The sequence below is a fragment of the Engystomops pustulosus genome, chromosome 5 (genome assembly GCF_040894005.1).
Source record: "Engystomops pustulosus chromosome 5, aEngPut4.maternal, whole genome shotgun sequence".
Taxonomy (NCBI): Eukaryota; Metazoa; Chordata; class Amphibia; order Anura; family Leptodactylidae; genus Engystomops; species Engystomops pustulosus.
In genome coordinates, this window is record NC_092415.1 from 193,105,489 (window position 1) to 193,127,162 (window position 21,674).

General features: G+C 44.5%; 1 protein-coding gene across 1 annotated transcript in view; it reads right to left on the reverse strand.

Annotated features, from left to right (window-relative positions):
• Positions 1–21,674, reverse strand: part of MALRD1 (MAM and LDL receptor class A domain containing 1) — a 235,355-nt gene that overhangs the window by 34,394 nt on the left and 179,287 nt on the right. Inside the window, exons 31-33 of the mRNA XM_072154795.1 lie at positions 12,911–13,180; positions 4,956–5,078; positions 4,001–4,067 (exon numbers count right to left, since the gene is read on the reverse strand). Coding sequence (XP_072010896.1) covers positions 4,001–4,067; positions 4,956–5,078; positions 12,911–13,180 — 460 coding nt within the window. The remainder of the gene's footprint in view (positions 1–4,000; positions 4,068–4,955; positions 5,079–12,910; positions 13,181–21,674) is intronic.

The window sequence follows — 21,674 nt, forward strand, 5'->3', positions numbered from 1 at the left end:
ATAGAAAACCTTATAAAAAAAAAATGATTAAAACAAGCTCGAAAGTAATAAAAATTACTAATAAAAATTACAAATAAACAAAACAACGTAAAAGCTTCAAATTATGACCAAATAAAATACTGGAAATTCCTTGAAGGTAAAGTCGTGTTTGCAGGGATTACATCAGAAAATAAAGGCACCGGTGTAGTAATAAAAACAACTTTTTATTGAAAATCCTTCAAGCTTTATTCGTTTCCTGGGATATAAACCTCCCCAGGGTTCTGCTTTGATTTCTGCAAGCAGAAAGCGGTGCAGACAAAAAGATGCTGCACTTAAATCTCCCCAGCACCGGCCCATAGCATAATCCTCAAAGAGAAGCACATAATCTATGAGTACACAGACAATGGGGTAGCCCCGGCTCACACTACTCACTCATCGGCCTCATGCTTTATTCATTTATCCCCAGAATTTTTTTTTCTTGAATCTAGAATTTTACTTAAAACCCAAGACTCACCTTTTTCTAATATCCAGCATCAGGGGGATCACGTAAGGATGCGTCCGCCTTCATCACTGCTCAAACCGGGAGTAAATTTTTCAAATACGGACACTAATTCTCATTAAATAATTCACAACATGCAAGCACAACCATTCCTCCCTCTGCCTGATGTAATCTTACACAGTGGAAAGAAGGGAAGTGCTCCTGCACAGTGTAACAGCCTGTGAAGCTACAGCACGGATGAGCTCTCGTAACACACCTCAGAGCCCTTCTGACTCATTAGCATATTTTTAAAAGTGGATTTCAGGCCATGGATAACAAAAATAAGTTTCTGCACAGTGTAACAGCCTGTGAAGCTACAGCACGATAAGCTCTGGTAACACACATCAGAGCCCTTCTGGCTCATTAGCATATTCTTTAAAGTAGATTTCAGGCCATGGATAACAAATATAAGAATATTACCACCGTGCCTGGATCTATGAGTAATGTCCCTGTTTTATCATGATGGATTTTAATGGCAGATTTCCTTTAAAGGGAATCTGTCAGCAGTTTTGACCATGCAATACTGCAGTTTTGGATAACACCTGCTAAGAACCATTTAGTTATACTTTTTTTGTGTAAAAAAGTAGGAATGTGAAAACTGGATTCCTATTCCAGCATTCCAGATTCACTATTACCCTTGGGGGCGTGTACTCAAACTGCTGTTCTCTTAAAGGGCACCTACCATCAGCTTAGTGATGGCAGATGTGTCCTAATAATAACTTGTTCCACAGGATTTCTTTTATAATAACTCTATACGCAGTGAAATATAGTTATAAAAGTTATGTTAATTACCCTGGGGTGCTCAGGCTGTGTCACCCTATGGGAGCCTCGCATTTTAATTTATGCACACCCCACATGGCGCTAGTGGTCCTGCCCTCCAGCACAGCACATAGATAAGTGAAGGGCTAAACCACTAGCGCTATGGGGGCATAAATTAAAATACAAGGCTCCCTGGGGCGCTCGGGTGACCTAGCCTGAACACCTCAGGGTAATTTGCATAACCTTTATTACACTATATATGCGTAATTTTGACATATAGAATTATAAAATAAAGGAACCATGAACTTCTTATTAGGACACTTCTACTGCCAATTGATGGTAGATGTCCTTTAACTCTCTGTATTGACTTGTTTCACGTCTCTTCATGTTTGCTGTGAGTGACTGCTGTGGTAGAAGACCAGAAAACTGCTACTGTTCATTGTGGGAGGGAGGGGCTGTAAAGAAGCTCAATACACAGAGCACAGAGCACAGCAGTGTTAGCATCCCCCCCAGTACACTACAATCCTGAAAAGTCAATTTATCACACAGTTCAGCCACTAAAAGATAAACAGATCTGCAGTTTACCTTTAACACAGTTTTTTCCCCCTAATCCAGACAAACCCCTTTAAATCCCATACACTATGCCCCAAAGCCCCAAGTCCATACAGTACAGTAATCCTGATTACTATTCACAGCAGTTCACTTCTTTACTGCTGTAAATAACAAAGAGTGACTCGCCACGCTCCCTCATTTACTGCATTGCTGCAAAATGCTGAAAAACTTGAAAAATATTCCGAAGGATGTTTACATTATCCAGCAACTGGAACCTCACACATCAATGTGTATGGCCCCCCTGTACCCTATATAACTCTCATACACATGTTTTATTATCGCCCGGAGAGGCTTATTATGGAAAAAGAGTGAATTATCTCGCAGCACGAAGGCCGTGACGTCTATAAGTAATCTATTTGAGTTCTATTCTTCGGAGAGTTGATAACGTTCTATTTCATAACTGCAAAAAATTGCCACCTGGGATCCTGGAAATCAGGTCCATGAAATCGCATGTAGCATCTTAGACAGGTCGTTGCCGAGTGATTAATGACCACACCGCGCTGCAAAAAAAAAGTAGGTTGTAAAATATCATAAAAATGTTGGCGATTCGGGAGCGTGGACTGTCAGGTGCTGATACTCCCAGGAAATGAATGGATGTTATTCTAGGGCCGAGGAATAAGGTTACTGCACATTACAGCAGTTATGATTTCCATCCTCCACAGAACACCCTGGCGGGACGAGGGGGGGGGGGGGTACAGATACGAGGAGCGGGAGATGTGGGGGGAAGGTCTCACCTATAGCAGACTATACAACCTCCGTATAGTCCCTATTCCTCAATGTGATGGTAAGAAGTGTGACGCGACTGCTTGTTGTTTTATTGTAAGTTTTATACAAGGACATGTAGAATAGACTGCGGTTCAACCAAGCCTATGAGTCCTGCTATCCCTGACACTTATCAACCAAGCCTGTGAGTCCTGCTATCCCTGACACTTATCAACCAAGCCTGTGAGTCCTGCTATCCCTGACACGTATCAACCAAGCCTGTGAGTCCTGCTATCCCTGACACTTATCAACCAAGCCTGTGAGTCCTGCTATCCCTGACACTTATCAACCAAGCCTGTGAGTCCTGCTATCCCTGACACTTATCAACCAAGCCTGTGAGTCCTACTATACCTGCCACTTATCAACCAAGCCTGTGAGTCCTGCTATCCCTGACACTTATCAACCAAGCCTGTGAGTCCTGCTATCAATGCCACTTATAGACTAAGCTTTTGAGTCTGGCTATCTTGCCACTTATCGACCTAGCCTGTGAGTCCTGCTACACCAACCACTTATTGACGAAGCCAATGAGTCCAGCTATTCCTGCCACTAATCGACCAAGCCTATGAGTCTTGCTATCAATGCCACATATCGATCAAACTTATGAGTCTGGCTATCCTTGCCATTTATTGCCGTAGCCTGTAAGTTTTACTTTCCTTGTCACTTAAAAAACTAAGCTTTTTGGTCCTGCAGTTCCTGCCACTTATTGATGGAGCATCTGAGTCTGGTCATTTCTGCCAATTACAGGGAAGGCTATGAGTCCTGCTATCACTGCTACTTATAGATGAAGCTTGTGAGTACTGTTATCCCTGTCACTTTTAGATGAAGCTTAAGAGTCCTGCTACCTCTGCCACTCATTGACAAACACTCAAAGGGTCCTATTTACTTATATAGAAAACCTATAATTCCTTCTGTGAGTCTTGTTATGCCTCTGATACCCACAGAGCTAATCTTTGAGTTGAGATTGAAGTTTGTGTTATTATCTGGCTCGGCAGCTTTAAAAAGGTTCTGCCATGAAAACACAATATCCATAGAACAAGGTTAATATCATGAAGATTACGTCAAAGTTGCCTGCTGACGCTGCTTCCCATACCCTTGTCCATATGATATAACATGGTATTCATTCATGTGAATGGATGGTAAATGATCCCTTCTTCTTACCTCTGGTGGCATCGCTTTCATATGGCCATGGTGCCAGTATCAGACAGTCAAATACTCTGGACAGACAGAAACGTCTGGTGGTCCTCTGGTGGGTTACACAGGGGTCACATTACCCTGAACCAAATCTCCCAGCACATACAGTCAGGACAGTATATAGTAATGCTGCACTTGATGCCATGAAGATGTATTTACCTGCATATGGGTACATTATTTTTTAGGGCACATTTTCCTCCATTTTGGCAGTAATTTTTGGGACATTCTGAAAAAAAAAAATAAGATTATTGCAGTAAAGGCTAAATGTGGGCCCACAGTATAAATCTTTTAAAGGAGTTTTTCAGATTTTTGATACTGATCACATGTTTATCAATGTCAGATCAGTTGTGATCTGGTACACAGCGCCACACATTGGTGCATATTTACTTACCCGGTCCAATCGCGATCCCGTGGCGCATTGTCCAACGCTGATTTGGGTCTGCCGGGATTCACTAAGGTCCGTGCGCCCGATATCCACCAGGTGTCGCTGCTGCGCCGAGGTTTGCCGGAGTTCACCTTCTTCTTCCCGATGCATGTAAGTGCTGATCTTGAGACACAAATTCTTTTTAAAATTCTGCGGTTTTTCCGAATCCGTCGGGTTGTCCAACGGCCACGCCCCCGTCGCGTGAAAGCCCCATTGTGTTGGCACTGCGTGTTGGATGTGTTGGATGTTTATCAGGGCTTCTACACTAGCCCAGAAATAATCCCCAGTTTATAGCTAGCACTTATGATTATTTTCCCCTTTTCGACACCTCTATGCCAGAGGGGCGTAGAGGGATGGTAAGGGGTGCGTGGGTTAGTGGGCCGGCGCCCAAGTGCCGGCAGGGCGTTCCTGTCCCTGCACCAGCGCACTTCCTGCAACCCACTGAATACATTAAGAGGCCAATGCCTTGTGATGTATCCGGCTGAACCGAGAGGTGCGGCGGGGCTATCATACGTTGGCGCATATGATATAGTATGAAAAATACTCCCCCAATGCCGAACGTCTTTGAAGTTGAAGGGTTAGTTAGGGTTACCAGGGGTCAGATCTCCCTGGCAAAACGCAATCAATAAATCCAACCCCTATGGATATTGTACGGTAAAATACACAATGCAGTTGTGGAGGACTCAGTACCTGAACAGCCAGACTCATCAATCAGGTTGCTGCAGTCCGGAGATCCATCACATCGCTGTTCCATAGTCAGCCAGGTGTTCAAGGGGGCGCACATCACAGAGCCATTGACAACCATCACTGTGGCTGAAAGAAAACAGGGAAAGTTATCAATAGGTTAAAAAAAAACTTGTTGTATAAATCATCAAATATGCCTAATATATCAAGGACCATGTTACCTGTGCAGTCATGCAGGATACATGATCCAACGCTGCTCAAGGGGGCGCCATAGAGCCCCCAAGTATTTGTGACTTTTAATTGCCACAAAAATGAAAATGAAAGGAGTTGTCCAGTGATGCCCCAAATACACGAGATCACTACACCAGCCCCAGCAGTGATCTGCTTACAACAATGAGGGCAGCGCTGCAGCCCCTGACGAGATAATATCATTGGAAGCCCAAATACACAGACTGGCGGAGTAACGGGAAGAATTAAAAACAGAGAGGCAAGACACAGGAAAAGGAAATATTGACGCTTTTATTACGTTATAGTGTTTCAAGCTGTTTTATATCTGAACAAAATATTTCAATTGTTGGGCAATGCTATAAAAAACAATAAACTACAAAAAAAAATGAAACAATTACCCAAAAGTTAGTTCTAATATGTTATGTAGTCTGTCTTCTCCTTGGTCTCATATAAACGAAACTCATGGACCACTAGGTGAAGTGTTCTGCGAATGAGCATGTTGGTGCAATTATTTCCCTTTACCGTGAAGGGAGCGGGTGTGGCCGGCTGGGGGGGAGGGAGGGGGCGTTCTTTTCCCTGCGCATGCGCACTCACTGCAGTCAGCATATTTTCATGTGTGAAAGTTCGCAGGACTGCGCTTATTTCTACGCCAGGCAGGGCATAGAAATAAAGGCGGCTTGGGCCCCCGCCGGATACATAAACGGCGGGAGCCTCTTAATGTATCTGGCTGGCTCACATGCACCAGCGTATGATAAATAGCCCACATTGTATTTATATAAATGTGGTGTAATTATCATGTTCACATTACGTTTACAAGTAAACACGGTTTAAATCAACTTTATGTTAACATGATGTAAACATATCTGTAGCATATCTCATAGGTCAGATTACGTTTCCATAAACACAATGAAAATGTACACACAATGGGGCACATTTACTTACCCGGTCCTGCGCGATCCCCGCTGTGCGTTGTCCAACGAGAATGAACTTTGCCACAAATCAGTTGGATTGTCCGGCGGCAATCGTGCGACACAATCCCCAGTTAAATACCTGTCACAGCGGCGCAAATACCGAAAATTTCTAAAATATGACGAAAGTGCGATCTGCGGACCCATAGTAAATAAGCCCCAATGTAAAAACATGTGTGAATGCAGCCAAGCATCGCGTTCACATAGGGGCAGATTTATCAAGTGTCTGAAAGTCAGAATATTTCCAGTTGCCCATGGCAACCAATCACAGCTCAGCTTTCATTTTACCAGTGCTCATGAATATTTTAAAGGGGAGCTGTGATTGGTTGCCATGGGCAACTGGAAATATTCTGACTTTCAGACAGTTTGATAAATCTGCCCCATAGTGTTCATATAAACTCAATCTAAACATTGCATACACTTTAACACAAAAAAACATCAATACAATGTAAATACACTGTGTGATTGCAACACACTTAAACACTTAAAAATTGCATTCGCATTGCGTTCACATAAATGTGTGTATACATCCCGTTTACGTCACCTTGGCTTAAATCAGTGCAATGTTAACTCTATCTAAATGCGACGTGTGAATGCGGCCTAAGATCAATGTCACGTAGCGCTTGTGTCAGCGCTGTGTACATCAGCGTAATGTTCATGCAATGGAAACTTCAACTTATAAAGGGATGATAACATTATGGCCAGGATGAGTGAAGTCTGGCCGAGGTTATCTTCTATAATAGGGGGAGATTTATCAGAAGTGTCTGAGGTAAAACTGTTCTAGTTGCCCATGGCAACCAATCAGAGCTCAGCTTTCATTTTCCCACAGCCGTTTATAAAATTAAATCTAAGCTCTGATTGGTTTCCATGGGCAACTAGGTCAAGTTTTACCTCAGACACTTGTGATAAATCTCATATTGTGGCCTGGGCCAGATGATACTTGGGCTCCACATTAGAGGGGCATATTCTGGCCTGGAGGGGTATAGTTTGGCCTAGGCCACACTATCCCCGGGTATAATCTGTCCTGCTACACCGAGCTCTGTGCTCTGCTATTTCCAGCAGTCCTATGGACAGTGAATGGAGCAGGAGGACATAAGCTCCACCTGCCGCTCCATTCAAGTTCTCGAAAACCGTCCAACCATCACCGATCAGATTGTTATTCCCAATGATCTGTTATAACCAACCCAGTCTCTTCATTTTCCTTTTAACATGAAATAATTACCAGGCAAATCCTTTCTGGTAGATTTCATAAAACAGGAATAATCAGCTACAAGCATTTAGCCAACTGTTCGCACCATACGGCTCCTCGTAGACGCACCCTTGTTAGGCATCTAATGTTCTCCGTTCAACAGCAGGGTAAACCCGCAGCAGCGAGATCTCTAATGTGCGAAAATGAGTGGGCACGTGCCGCCACCCGCTCACCAGACGCAACGGGGAGAGGTGATCGCTGAAAATCTATTATTAGGCTACACACAGCTTGTAATATGGAGGCGGGAGGGAGAATAACACCTAACAGAAATCTTACTGCTGCGTGGTAAAAAGATGAAAATCAATTAAGGTTATGGGGATTAAATGGGCATTGCCCCAAAATATGCCCAAAAATATTAATCCCTGTTCATCTTCTATGAAGTCTCATAAGTAGAGGTGTGACTTAAAGGGAACCTGTCACCAGATTTTACACCATCAAACAACCAGCCCCCTAAGGAAAAGTATTAAATGTCCTTTCTAGACTTCCCTCTTTTATGTGAAATTTTGCCCATTTACCTATTTAAAAATCTCTTCTAAAACAATTTGCAAATGAGCTGAGAAGAGTCAAATTTAGCTTGAAATGAGTCAAGTTTAGAAGGTTCAGGGTGACAGTCAATTCGGGCGGTTACTTCCCCTTCCCACTGTGTGAGTTTAGAGCACGCAGAAGGAGGGGGAAGTGCTGAGGGAGCAGATGAAGAGACAGTGTATCAGCCTGTGAAGCTATAGCACAGAGGGGCACTGGTAACACTTCTCCCCAGAGACATCCAGGCTCATTAGCATCATTTTAAAAATGTGATTTTAGAAGGAAGGATGCCATGGATCACATGGAGGTCACGGTGCCTGAATCTATGAGTAAGTGGCTTGATTTTGATGGTGAAATTTCCTCTAACACTTCATATTTGGCGGCACTGGTTTCTGAGGCCTTCCTCTGTTCCCTGGTGCTGTCGATGATGACATCACATTCATTGAACATAATGGGGGTCATTTACTAAGGGCCCGATTTGCGTTTTCCCGACGTGTTACCCGAATATTTCCGATTTGCGCCGATTTTCCCTGTATTGCCCCGGGATTTTGGCGCTCGCGATCGGATTGTGGCGCATCGTCGCTGGCATGCACGCGACGGAAATCGGGGGGCATGGCCGAATGAAAACCCAACAGATTCGGAAAATCCGCCGTATTTAAAAAAAAAAAAAGTGTTGCGGGATTCGCGCTTACCTTCACCAGGAATAGGCCGATGAACTTCAGTGCATTCTGGCAGGCCTCGGCGGACTTCAGAGCAGCAGCGACACCTGGTGGACGTCGGAGGAACTACCTTAGTGAATCGCCGGAAGACCCGAATCCACCACAGAGAACGCGCCGCTGGATCGCGAATGGACCGGGTAAGTAAATCTGCCCCATTGTGTTTGGGCCAATCCCTGCACTCAAATGTGACTTCTAAGGCCAGAACCTGGCCCATGAGTTCAACACATCAAGTCCATGAGCAGCAGAACCATCAGGGAACCGACGTGGGAGCCATAGATGTCCTCCAAATTGGTAAGTGTAATGGTTCTGCCTATTTGCCCCCAAACGCTACCCCTTTGTGGGTTTTCTAGTAAAGTGGAGAAGCACTTTAGAAAAAAAAATGGATAAAGTGGCTGAAATCCATGGGACATAATCAGAAGCAATAGAATCGGAGATTTAACTTGTGTCATCTATCACTTATTAGAAGACTGCAGGTTTGTTGAAAAAAATTCTCTAAGCGAGTTATACCCATCTGGGGTTCACATGGAAGTCACATGATCAAAGGCCATCAATAGTAATTCTTGGTCAACCCCTTCTACTAACCTGAAGTCGCCTAAAAAGTTATCATGGCCAATACCCAAGTTGACGGACTGCTTTTTTTTGCAGTTTGTTTTATTGGTTTTTGGTCTTGTAAGTAGTGGAATAGAAGCCATTGGGCCAGATGTATCACTGTTCTGCGCTCAAGTCTCTTTGTTGCATCTTAATTCTTAATTCCTTGTTGCGCCACAAACTACAACCACCTGTGATGAGTTGAGTTCCTGCCTCTTATTAATCACGTTACTTTAGGCACAATATAGATTTGGGCAGTTACATGTGATCCTCCTACAGGCTCCTCTCTGCCTCTCTCCCGCACCCCAGCATGAGAATGACCCTCACAGCAGAGCCCAGGTGTGTGACACCCTGCACCCAGTGATCTCCTCAGCAGTGGCTTCTCCTGGAGGGGATCCCCCAGTGCTGATCTCCTGCTGCCCCCTGCAATTCTGTCCAGTATCCTCCTCAGACACCAGTGTGGTCATCCTGCTACACGGGGGACACTTATCTGTCCTGGCCCTCCCCTAAAAACGTCTCTTCTCTCCTGCTCTGAGCTGAGGCTTTTGCAGATTGTTTGTAAATAGAAGGTCATGAACTGTAAACAGAGGCTGCACGTAGTGTCTGTAGTTCCTGCTGAGCTCTGCTGCTGGGGATAAGCTGCTCTGCACAAGAGCTCAGTGCGGCTTCTCAGTTTACGCCACCTTCAGGATGGAGTGTTTTTGCACCTAAATGAACAAGTTTCTAATGATGAACAATTATTAGGAGCAGCAAAACATCTGGATTGGTAGAATAAATGAAGAAAACATGGTTATTTTTCCTTGCGCGGCTAGTTTGTTGTTTAGTCGCAAAACTGGTGCCAAAACAGTGCGACACTATGAAAAGGCGCAGAAACAAGAGAAAAAAACAAGTGATACATCTGGCCCATTGTTTAACCTTCAGGACACTTACATAAAAATCCAACTCTAAACCCTTGGATAAATATCAGATCCATGAGTCTTGTTAGAAACTTTTTTTTCCATCTGAATTTTAAATCTTGTTTATTTGAGGTCTTTCAGGTCTCATATTTTATCTCAGAAAAACAGATTTAAAAAAAAAAAAAAGTCGTCATCACCTACAAAGATTATTTTATCGGGAAAACGTATTTTCAGCTACAAAGAGAAGGCAACGTTTGTGGCTCAGTGATTACATTTCAAAGTAATTGAAGTCAGAGAAACTTTTCTCGTCCTCCAAAACCAACGCGTTGCTACAATTGATTCTATTCTATTAATTTGAAATAAAAAGAAAAATAAAGGAGCTTTGTGAAAGTCAGAAGACATGAAAGAAATTCCAAGGTTGTTTAGGGATAAGGTTCGGAAAATATCGACGTCTTCCGTGATCTCATTAAAAATATGATGTGCCTTGTCTTAGGTCATTTCTCCTAAATAAGGTACAAATATGCTTAAAAAAACATAATAGGCTAAAATAGAGTACAGGCGGTCCCCTACTTAAGAACACCTGACATACATACGACCCCTAGTTACAAACGGACCTCTGCAATTTACTGTACTTTAGCCTTCGACTACAATAAACAGCTATAACAGTTATCACTGATGTCTACAATGAAGCTTTATTGTTAATCCTGGTTCTAATGACAATCCAACATTTTTAAAATCCAATTGTCACAGAGACGAAAAAAAATTTGGCTGGGGGTTACAATGATAAAGTGCACAGTTCCGACTTACATACAAATTCAACTTAAGAACAAACCTTCAGACCCTATCTTGTATGTAACCCGGGGGCTGCCTGTATAGCTTAAAAGGGGTGTCCAGGAATTAGGGTTATTACCAAATACTCAAAGATTCTGGGTCAAAATTTTTCTTACGTCCCCTAGTCAACTTTTTGTCAAGACCTAGTACCTTTTAGCAGCTCAAATATCCCTTTGATGCAACACTAGCAGCCAGGTTGTATTAAAAACTGACAGGTACATTCCTAAAGGTATGGTGTTCATCTCCAACTTCCCCAAAATCTGCTTCTGTCTGATCATGGGGATTGCCAATAGCTCCAAACCGATTAGTAGTTGTTTGGCTTACAGTAAAGATCGAACATGGAGCTCGAAACAGTTGGCCAAATGCTTTGTGTAGTAGCTGCAGCCAAAGTATCCATTCAGGTCAAAATGAACCGGGTCAAAAACAATTGGAGCAAGTATTTAATGCAGAGTAGGATCATTCATAATAATCCTTTAAATCATTATAAAGGAAAAGGGCCGATCCCCGTTGTTTGACCTCTTAAACATGGAATGTGGTGAATAAATGGGTGTAGAGGGATTGGGCTCCCTATGATACCAATCGGCATCTATCCTCTAAAGGTCATGTCCAAGTGCTAAAAGAATGCCTGGCAGTAACTGACAACATACAGGCGGTCCCCCTACTTAAGAACACCTGACTTACATACGACCCCTAGTTACAAACGGACTCTGGTAATTGGTAATTTACTGGTAATTTACTTTAGCCCTAGGCTACAATAAACAGCTATAACAATGATATAAGGTGTCTGCAATGAAGCTTTATTGCTAATTCTGGTTCTTATAACAATCCAACATTTTTTAGTTATAGAGACCCAAAAAAAACTGTCTGGAGCTACAATTATAAAATATACAGTTCCGACTTACATACAAATTCAACTTAAGAAAAAAACCTACAGAACCTATCTTGTATGTAACCTGGGGACTGCCTGTAATATACTGCCCTACATGAGTTGCGCAGTGTATTGTATAAGATGGCAAATAGTCTAATGTCAGTGCCCCTTGTGAGACAAAGTAACACACACACACAAAAAAAAATCTAAAACAAATAAAGTCTGTAAAAGAAGTAGGAAAAAAAAAATCAACACACAAAATAATGCCCACCCCTTTAAAAAAAAAAAATTTATAGTACATATATAGTATTTATATATTTAAAGGAAAAACAATGACTGAATTGACAGTTTTTTTTAAACATCAAAAGTGCGAAAAACACTTACAAAAATGATTTTAAATGGGATCAAAAAGCTTTGTGAGCCGAAAGGTTGTACAAATAAAAACTACATGGCTTTATTGTCTAAAACATTTGAAAATATATGGGCCCAATACGGTGATAATAGGATTATATTGTGCAAATGAAGGTGATTTAAAGAAAAAATGTATACATTTGCTATTGTATTGCTGAAAAAAAAAATAAAGACAGAAGGTAGAACACAGGTGCAGGAGTAATGGGTTAATAAACACCAATGCATGTTTTCATTTCAGTCACTAAAGAGCTTTATGCTTACAGTGGGACAATATAGTTATAAAACACGTCTCCCATGCTCGGAGAATTGTGTGCTCTACTTTTTTTTTTTTTTAGCCAAGAGAATGATTGTCCTGACTACATAGTGTTAGTTTGTAGTCTGTTACCATGGAGACGTAAGTCTGCACAGCGGTTGTGGAAGCATGCATTTGTATAGTACAATAATTGCAAAGGTCTACATAGTCTGGTTGTGATAAGTGGAGGCAGCATTCCTACGCACAAAAAAATGAGATTTACAATACAGTAACTTTGTATATTAACAAAACATCTGATGAAAAAAATTCATATTTGGCTTAGTGTTATTATAATCATTGTCTAATGACACATTCAGCTCTGCTGCACCTGTACAATCACTGGTAGAAATCCATTTAGTACATTTTTTGCCTTTTCCTGAGATACTTACTGCAAGTCTTTTCATCTTCCCCAAACGCACAATCTATCACGTCATCGCAACGCATCATCAGCGGGATGCACTTATGGGAGCACTGGAACTCAGCAGCCGCACACTGCGACTCAGGGCTGCTGGGAGGAGATGAGGTCGGGCAGAGGATTTCATCTGTACCATCAGAGCATTCTGCTGTCCCATTACATTTGGCTGATAAGGGGACACATCCATTCTCATACACACAGGTGAGAAAACCCTCAGGGCAGGGAGTCTGTGGTACTGATGGGCCTGAAAAACAGAAATAACGAAGCAACTGAAATCATCAGAGTAAACAAAACTATAATCATAATTTACAGATATAAATTATAGATAGGGACAGATAGGTGCAAGATAGATACTGTAGACAGAAAGATATTTGGCTCAGTGGGCAGCTCTATATCCTTGCAGCGCTGGAGTCCTGGGTTCAAGTCCCAGGGTCAAAATCTCCAAAGAGTTTGTACGTTCTCTCTGTGTTTGTGTGGGTTTCCTCTGGGTCCTCCGGTTTTCTCCCACACTCCAAAACATACTGGTAGGTTAGTTAGATTGTGATGGGCAAAACGGCCATCCATGTACATGGCGTATTGCGTACAGTACCGTAAGCGAGCCGAATACAAATATAGAGCATGTCCTATTTTCTCATGTATTTCTGATCCATATGCCCCATAGAAGACTATGGGAATGTATAAAATATGGGTTGTATACGTAATGTACAGTATATGGTTGTGCACTGTATTCTTATATAGATATATGTGCACAATTGGATGATATGTCCATTGATAAATGGACATACTTGCACAAATTGTCCCGTATATATGGATTTGTACAGATTCATACAGCACGGAAATACAGGACTGGAAAAATCACACATTCGTGTGAATGCAGCCTTAGTTTGTGTTATATCCTGACATTGAAAATGGACCATTACATGGCATCTGCATATTTTATCTGCATATTTTGCAAAGATCTTCAATTTTTCATTGCAAAATCAATACAATATGATAAACTGACTGCAATACATAAAGTCATCTCATAAAGACGGACATAAGATATTAATCTGAAAAACAATATCACAAAATAATATTGCATTGAAAAGCTGCTCATCCCATGACGCACCGATCAGATCAAGAGGAAAATGTGGGAAACACAGGTATCTATAGCACTATATTCAAGGCTATGGCTCTCCTAATGATGGGGGCCCTCTGGAACTACATTACCGCCCTGCCCAAGTGTTTGCCCCAGACCCAAGTCACATAACAGTAGCATGAAAGTGATGTTACATCCATTGATCAAGGCAAACTTCAGGAAAGTCCCGGAAGGCCTTGGCCTCCTAGAGTTTCGGTAGATTGGACAAATCTATCCAACTATTATTGACTAAAATTTGGATTTTTTCCTTCTATATCTTCTATACATTCACTCTCCAACTTACCTAATGGACTTGACCTCCAATACACATGCACACTAGGCGGCACATTCATGTGATGAGTTGGGAGAGGTAGTCCAGAATCCTTTGCAGATGGTCACACAGATTATGATAGCTAGTGTGTGACTATATGTTCAGCTATCATGAGATCATGTAGATTTGCGTCAAATAGCTTATAGGTTTGGTCAAACATTCCAGAAATCCATTGGGATCCAGCTTTAGTCAAAAAGTAGAAAATAAACTCCAGAAGAGACCTCAGTTCCAGTGGTGGCTCTGGAACATCTGTCTTCAAGGAGGGAGCCACAGCACCAAAGGTTAAATTCCAGAAAGTTTATTTACATGTGCATCCAAACATGATAAGCGCGACGTTTCGATTCGCAATGAGTCTTTATGAATGATAAAGATTCATTGCGAATCAAAAAACGTCGCGCTTATCATGTTTGGATGCACATGTAAATAAACTTTCCGGAATTTAACCTTTGGTGCTGTGGCTCCCTCCTTGAAGACTGCTGATTCCTGGTTTCCTGCATCAGAAACTCGGGCAGCGGGCACCACCACAATTTCCTCTAAAAGAAAAGGATTGCTGTCCTACCCCTCTATTCCTTTGGCTCTGGAACATCTGGCACTTCATGCTCTCCAGTCATATACAGTGGCTGCAAAGATGCATGTTTTATTTTTCCCTATTTTATTTTTTAAAGCTTGCTCCTTATGGGGTTTTTTTCATGAGTGTTGAAAAAGAAAATCTTTCTCAACCTCCAATAACTCTTTGCATACTTTAACAGCAGCAAAAGGAGGCATTGTTTTCCATTTCCCACCTTGGAAAACATATTTGCATATTTCCCAGAATCCCCTAGTGGCTATAAGTCTCCACACGCCTATAAGGCCCGCCTTAATTAGCAAAGTCTCCATAAGGAGAACACCTACCTTCTGACCATAATCAATAGCCACTCACTTAGCCAAACCGGTTCCCTACCCTGAGTCTGTTCCTTCTGGAATAGATATTCTGGTTTGGCTTAATCCCACATCATGTTATTAGGCTTCTTGTAAGTCATGCTTGGTGTTAAGATGGCTGCCTCTCAAGGTAGCAAAAGGAGGCATTGTTTTCCATTTCCCACTTTGGAAAACATAGTAACTAGAGATGAGCGAACATGCTCGTCCGAGCTTGATGCTCGATCGAGCATTAGGGTACTCGAAACTGCTCGTTACTCGGACGAATACTTCGCCCGCTCGAGAAAATGGCAGCTCCCGCCGTTTTGCTTTTTGGCGGCCAGAAACAGAGCCAATCACAAGCCAGGAGACTCTGCACTCCACCCAGCATGACGTGGTACCCTTACACGTCGATAGCAGTGGTTGGCTGGCCAGATCAGGTGACCCTGGGATAGACTAGCCGCTGGCCGCGCTGCTCGGATCATTCTGTCTCTGGATGCCGCTAGGGAGAGAGCTGCTGCTGCTCAGGGAAAGCGTTAGGGTGTTCTATTAGCTTACTGTTAGGCAGGAGTGATTCTCAAAGAACCCAACAGCCCTTCTTAGGGCTACAATAACGTTCTACTTTTTTTATTTTAATTTGCATCTTTTACCATTTTGTGAGGAATTAGCAGGGGGACTTGCTACCGTTGTGTTTAGCTCTTAGTGGCACACATATCCATAGCAAAGACCGAAGTGGCAAAATTAAGTAGGGGTTGGATTTCTATTAGGCAATAACTCAGTGTCATCTCATCTGGCATAGTACTGTGCTTCCTTTGATACTTGGCTAGAAAATAGCCATAGGAGAATACAAACAGCTTCTTGAAGCCTACAGTAGCGTTCTATATATTTGATTTCTGGTTGATCTGCTGGTGGCTGTAGTTTCTGCAGTGCATGTACTTGCCAATTCTGAGCAATTTGTAGTGAGACTTGCGACCGCTGTGTTCTGCGCTTAGTGGCGCACATATCCATAGCAAAGGCCGAAGTGGCAAAATTCAGTAGGGGTTGGATTTCTATTAGGCAATAACTCAGTGTCATCTCATCTGGCATAGTACTGTGCTTCCTTTGATACTTGGCTAGAAAATAGCCATAGGAGAATACAAACAGCTTCTTGAAGCCTACAGTAGCGTTCTATATATTTGATTTCTGGTTGATCTGCTGGTGGCTGTAGTTTCTGCAGTGCATGTACTTGCCAATTCTGAGCAATTTGTAGTGAGACTTGCGACCGCTTTGTTCTGCGCTTAGTGGCGCACATATCCATAGCAAAGGCCGAAGTGGCAAAATTCAGTAGGGGTTGGATTTCTATTAGGCAATAACTCAGTGTCATCTCATCTGGCATAGTACTGTGCTTCCTTTGATACTTGGCTAGAAAATAGCCATAGGAGAATACAAACAGCTTCTTGAAGCCTACAGTAGCGTTCTATATATTTGATTTCTGGTTGATCTGCTGGTGGCTGTAGTTTCTGCAGTGCATGTACTTGCCAATTCTGAGCAATTTGTAGTGGGACTTGCGACCGCTGTGTTCTGCGCTTAGTGGCGCACATATCCATAGCAAAGGCCGAAGTGGCAAAATTCAGTAGGGGTTGGATTTCTATTAGGCAATAACTCAGTGTCATCTCATCCGGCATAGTACTGTGCTTCCTTTGATACTTGGCTAGAAAATAGCCATAGGAGAATACAAACAGCTTCTTGATCTTGAAGCCTACAGTAGCGTTCTATATATTTGATTTCTGGTTGATCTGCTGGTGGCTGTAGTTTCTGCAGTGCATGTACTTGCCAATTCTGAGCAATTTGTAGTGAGACTTGCGACCGCTGTGTTCTGCGCTTAGTGGCGCACATATCCATAGCAAAGGCCGAAGTGGCAAAATTCAGTAGGGGTTGGATTTCTATTAGGCAATAACTCAGTGTCATCTCATCCGGCATAGTACTGTGCTTCCTTTGATACTTGGCTAGAAAATAGCCATAGGAGAATACAAACAGCTTCTTGATCTTGAAGCCTACAGTAGCGTTCTATATATTTGATTTCTGGTTGATCTGCTGGTGGCTGTAGTTTCTGCAGTGCATGTACTTGCCAATTCTGAGCAATTTGTAGTGAGACTTGCGACCGCTGTGTTCTGCGCTTAGTGGCGCACATATCCATAGCAAAGGCCGAAGTGGCAAAATTCAGTAGGGGTTGGATTTCTATTAGGCAATAACTCAGTGTCATCTCATCCGGCATAGTAGTGTGCTTCCTTTGATACTTGGCTAGAAAATAGCCATAGGAGAATACAAACAGCTTCTTGATCTTGAAGCCTACAGTAGCGTTCTATATATTTGATTTCTGGTTGATCTGCTGGTGGCTGTAGTTTCTGCAGTGCATGTACTTGCCAATTCTGAGCAATTTGTAGTGGGACTTGCGACCGCTGTGTTCTGCGCTTAGTGGCGCACATATCCATAGCAAAGGCCGAAGTGGCAAAATTCAGTAGGGGTTGGATTTCTATTAGGCAATAACTCAGTGTCATCTCATCTGGCATAGTACTGTGCTTCCTTTGATACTTGGCTAGAAAATAGCCATAGCAATAGGATAGCATTGTTTGGTTTTAAAAACTCAAAAAAAAACAAAAAACACAAAAAAAAAAAAAAACACAAAAAAAAACAAAAAAAAGTAAAAAAAAAAATAAAGTTATAACTCTCATTTTAAAAATGTTTAACCCGAGGGCTAGGGGTAGAGGACGAGGGCGGGGACGTGGGCGTCCAACTACTGCAGGGGTCAGAGGCCGTGGTCCTGGGCGGGGTGAGACACCACCTGCTGATGAGGGAGCAGGGGAACGCCGCAGAGCTACACTCCCTAGGTTCATGTCTGAAGTTACTGGGACTCGTGGTAGAGCACTGTTGAGGCCAGAACAGTGCGAACAGGTGATGTCGTGGATTGCTGACAATGCTTCGAGCAATTTGTCCACCACCAGTCAGTCTTCCACGCAGTCCACCCATGTCACCGAAATCGCCACTCCTCCAGCTCCTGCACCTCAGCCTCCTCCCCCCCAGTCTGCCCCCTCCCAGGAAAATTTGGCATTTGAACCGGCATACTCTGAGGAACTGTTTTCTGGACCCTTCCCACAGTCACAAACCACTTGTCCGGTTGCTGCTGAGCAATTTTCCGATGCCCAGGTTTTCCACCAGTCACAGTCTGTGGGTGATGATGACCTTCTTGACGTAGTGGAAGTGTGTAAAGAGGTGTCCGACGATGAGGAGACACGGTTGTCAGACAGTGGGGAAGTTGTTGTCAGGGCAGGAAGTCCGAGGGGGGAGCAGACTGAGGGATCGGAGGATGATGAGGTGACAGACCCAAGCTGGGTTGAGAGGCCGGGTGAACACAGTGCTTCTGAGACGGAGGAGAGTCCTCGACCTGAACAGGTTGGAAGAGGCAGTGGTGGGGCCAGACGGAGAGGCAGGGCCAGAGCTGGTGCATCAGCGCCACTGTCAACTAGTGAAGCTCCCGTGGTGAGGGCTCTTGCGGCGAGGGCTAGATCTTCAGAAGTGTGGAGGTTCTTTAAGGAAACACCGGATGACCGACGGACTGTGGTGTGCAACATTTGCCAAACCAGGCTCAGCAGGGGTTCCACCACTACTAGCTTAACTACCACCAGTATGCGCAGGCATATGAATGCTAAGCACCCCACTCAGTGGCAACAAGCCCGTTCACCTCCGGCCGTGCACACCACTGCTCCTTCCCCTGTGTCAGCTGCTAGTCAGCCCCCTGCCCAGGACCCTGCCACAAAAACCCCATCGTCGCCTCCACGATCCTCCACAGCATCCACCAGCGTTCAGCTCTCCATACCCCAGACGCTGGAGCGGAAACGCAAATATAGTGCAACCCACCCGCACGCCCAAGCCCTTAATGTGCACATCTCCAGATTGCTTAGCCTGGAGATGCTGCCCTATAGGCTAGTAGAGACCGAGGCCTTTCGCAACCTCATGGCGGCGGCCGCCCCTCGGTATTCGGTCCCCAGCCGCCACTACTTTTCCCGATGTGCCGTCCCAGCCCTGCACCAGCACGTGTCAGACAACATCATCCGTGCCCTGACCAACGCCGTTTCTGACAAGGTCCACCTGACCACGGACACGTGGACGAGTGCTGCCGGGCAGGGCCACTATATATCGCTGACGGCACATTGGGTTAACTTGGTGGAGGCTGGGACCGAGTCTGACCCTGGGGCTGCTCATATACTGCCGACGCCGAGGATTGCGGGGCCTACCTCGGTCCAGGTGTTTCAGGCCTACTATGCCTCCTCCTCCTCCCACCCCTCCTCCACCTCCTCCTCCGAACTACCATCCGTGGGCACGGCGCCATCAGTCGGTAGCTCTAGGCACAGCAGCAGTGCCGTCGCTAAGCGACAGCAGGCGGTGCTCAAACTGCTGAGCCTAGGCGACAAAAGGCACACCGCCCAAGAGCTATTACAGGGCATCACGGCGCAGACTGATCTGTGGCTGGCACCGCTGAACCTCAAGCCGGGAATGGTTGTGTGTGACAACGGCCGTAACCTGGTGGCGGCTCTGCAACTCGGCAGACTGACACATGTGCCATGCCTGGCCCATGTGTTAAATCTGATAGTGCAGCGTTTCCTCAAGACATACCCCAATCTGTCTGATTTGCTCACGAAGGTGCGCCGCATCTGTGCGCATTTCAGGAAGTCCAGCCCAGATGCTGCCACTCTCAGGGCAGCGCAGCGCCGCCTCCAACTGCCCGCTCACCGACTGTTGTGCGACGTGCCCACGAGGTGGAATTCAACACTGACCATGTTATCCAGAGTTTACCAGCAGCGCAGAGCGATTGTAGACTGCCAGATGTCAACTTCCACCAGAACTGGTAGTCAGGTCAGTCAGCTTCCTCAAGTCTACAATGAGGAGTGGACGTGGATGTCTGATATCTGTCAGGTGCTGAGTAACTTTGAGGAGTCAACACAGATGGTCAGTGGCGATGCCGCCATCATCAGCCTCACCATCCCGCTGCTTGGCCTGTTGAAAAACTCTCTGGTCAGCATGAAGTCGGAAGCTTTGCGCTCGTCACAAGAGACGGGGGAAGAATATTCCCTTGTTGATAGCCAAAGCACCCTGAGGTCTGTTTCTCAGCGCATATCGGAGGAGGTGGAGGTGGAGGAGGATGAGGAGGAAGAGGAGGAGAATGTTGGCGAGACACAAGAGGGGACCATTGTTGAGTCCTTCACTGTTCAGCGTGTATGGGCAGAAGAAGAGGAGTTGGAGGAGTTGGAGGAGGAGGAAATGGACAGTCAGGCCAGTGAGGGGAGTGAATTCTTACGCGTTGGTACTCTGGCGCATATGGCAGATTTCATGCTAGGCTGCCTATCCCGTGACCCTCGCGTTCAAAGAATTTATTCCAGCACCGATTACTGGGTGTTCACTCTCCTGGACCCACGGTACAAGCAAAATCTTCCCACTCTCATCCCTGGAGAGGAAAGGAGTGTGAGAATGCATGAATACCAGCAGGCCCTGGTGCACAAGCTGAAACAGTATTTCCCTTCTGACAGCGCTAGCGGCAGAGTGCGTAGTTCTGCGGGACAAGTAGCGAGGGAGAGTAGGCGAGCAGGCAGCTTGTCCAGCACTGGCAAGGGTACGCTTTACAAGGCTTTTGCCAGCTTTATGTCACCCCAGCAAGACACTGTCACCTGTCCCCAGTCTCGGCAGAGTAGGGCTGATCTTTACAGAAAGATGGTGAGGGAGTACGTAGCTGACCATACCATCGTCCTAAATGATCACACAGCTCCCTACAACTACTGGGTTTCAAAGCTGGACATGTGGCACGAACTGGCGCTCTACGCCTTGGAGGTTCTTGCCTGCCCTGCCGCTAGCGTCTTGTCCGAGCGGGTTTTCAGTGCAGCTGGTGGCATCATCACCGATAAGCGTACACGCCTGTCGACTGACAGCGCTGACAGGCTGACGCTTATTAAAATGAATAAAGGCTGGATTTCTCAGAATTTCCAATCTCCACCAGGTGAAGGAAGCTCAACCTGAATAATTGATCCACTCCTCCTCCTCCTCATTTTCCTCCTTCTCCTCCTCTTTGTACAGTAAAGCAGAGGAAACTGGCTATTTTTTGACAGGGCCCACTGGCTCTTGCTATAGTACTTCATGCATTTAATTTTTCTGGAGGGCCACCTACCCGGTCCTCTGTTTGAAACAATTTTTGTGAGTGCCACATACAGGCACTCAATCTATTCCATTTTACTGCAGGGCCACCTACCTGCTCCTCTGGTTTGAACAATTTTTGGGACTGCCACATACAGGCACTCAATCTATTCCATTTTACTGGAGGGCCACCTACCTGCTCCTCTGGTTTGAAACATTTTTGGGACTGCCACATAC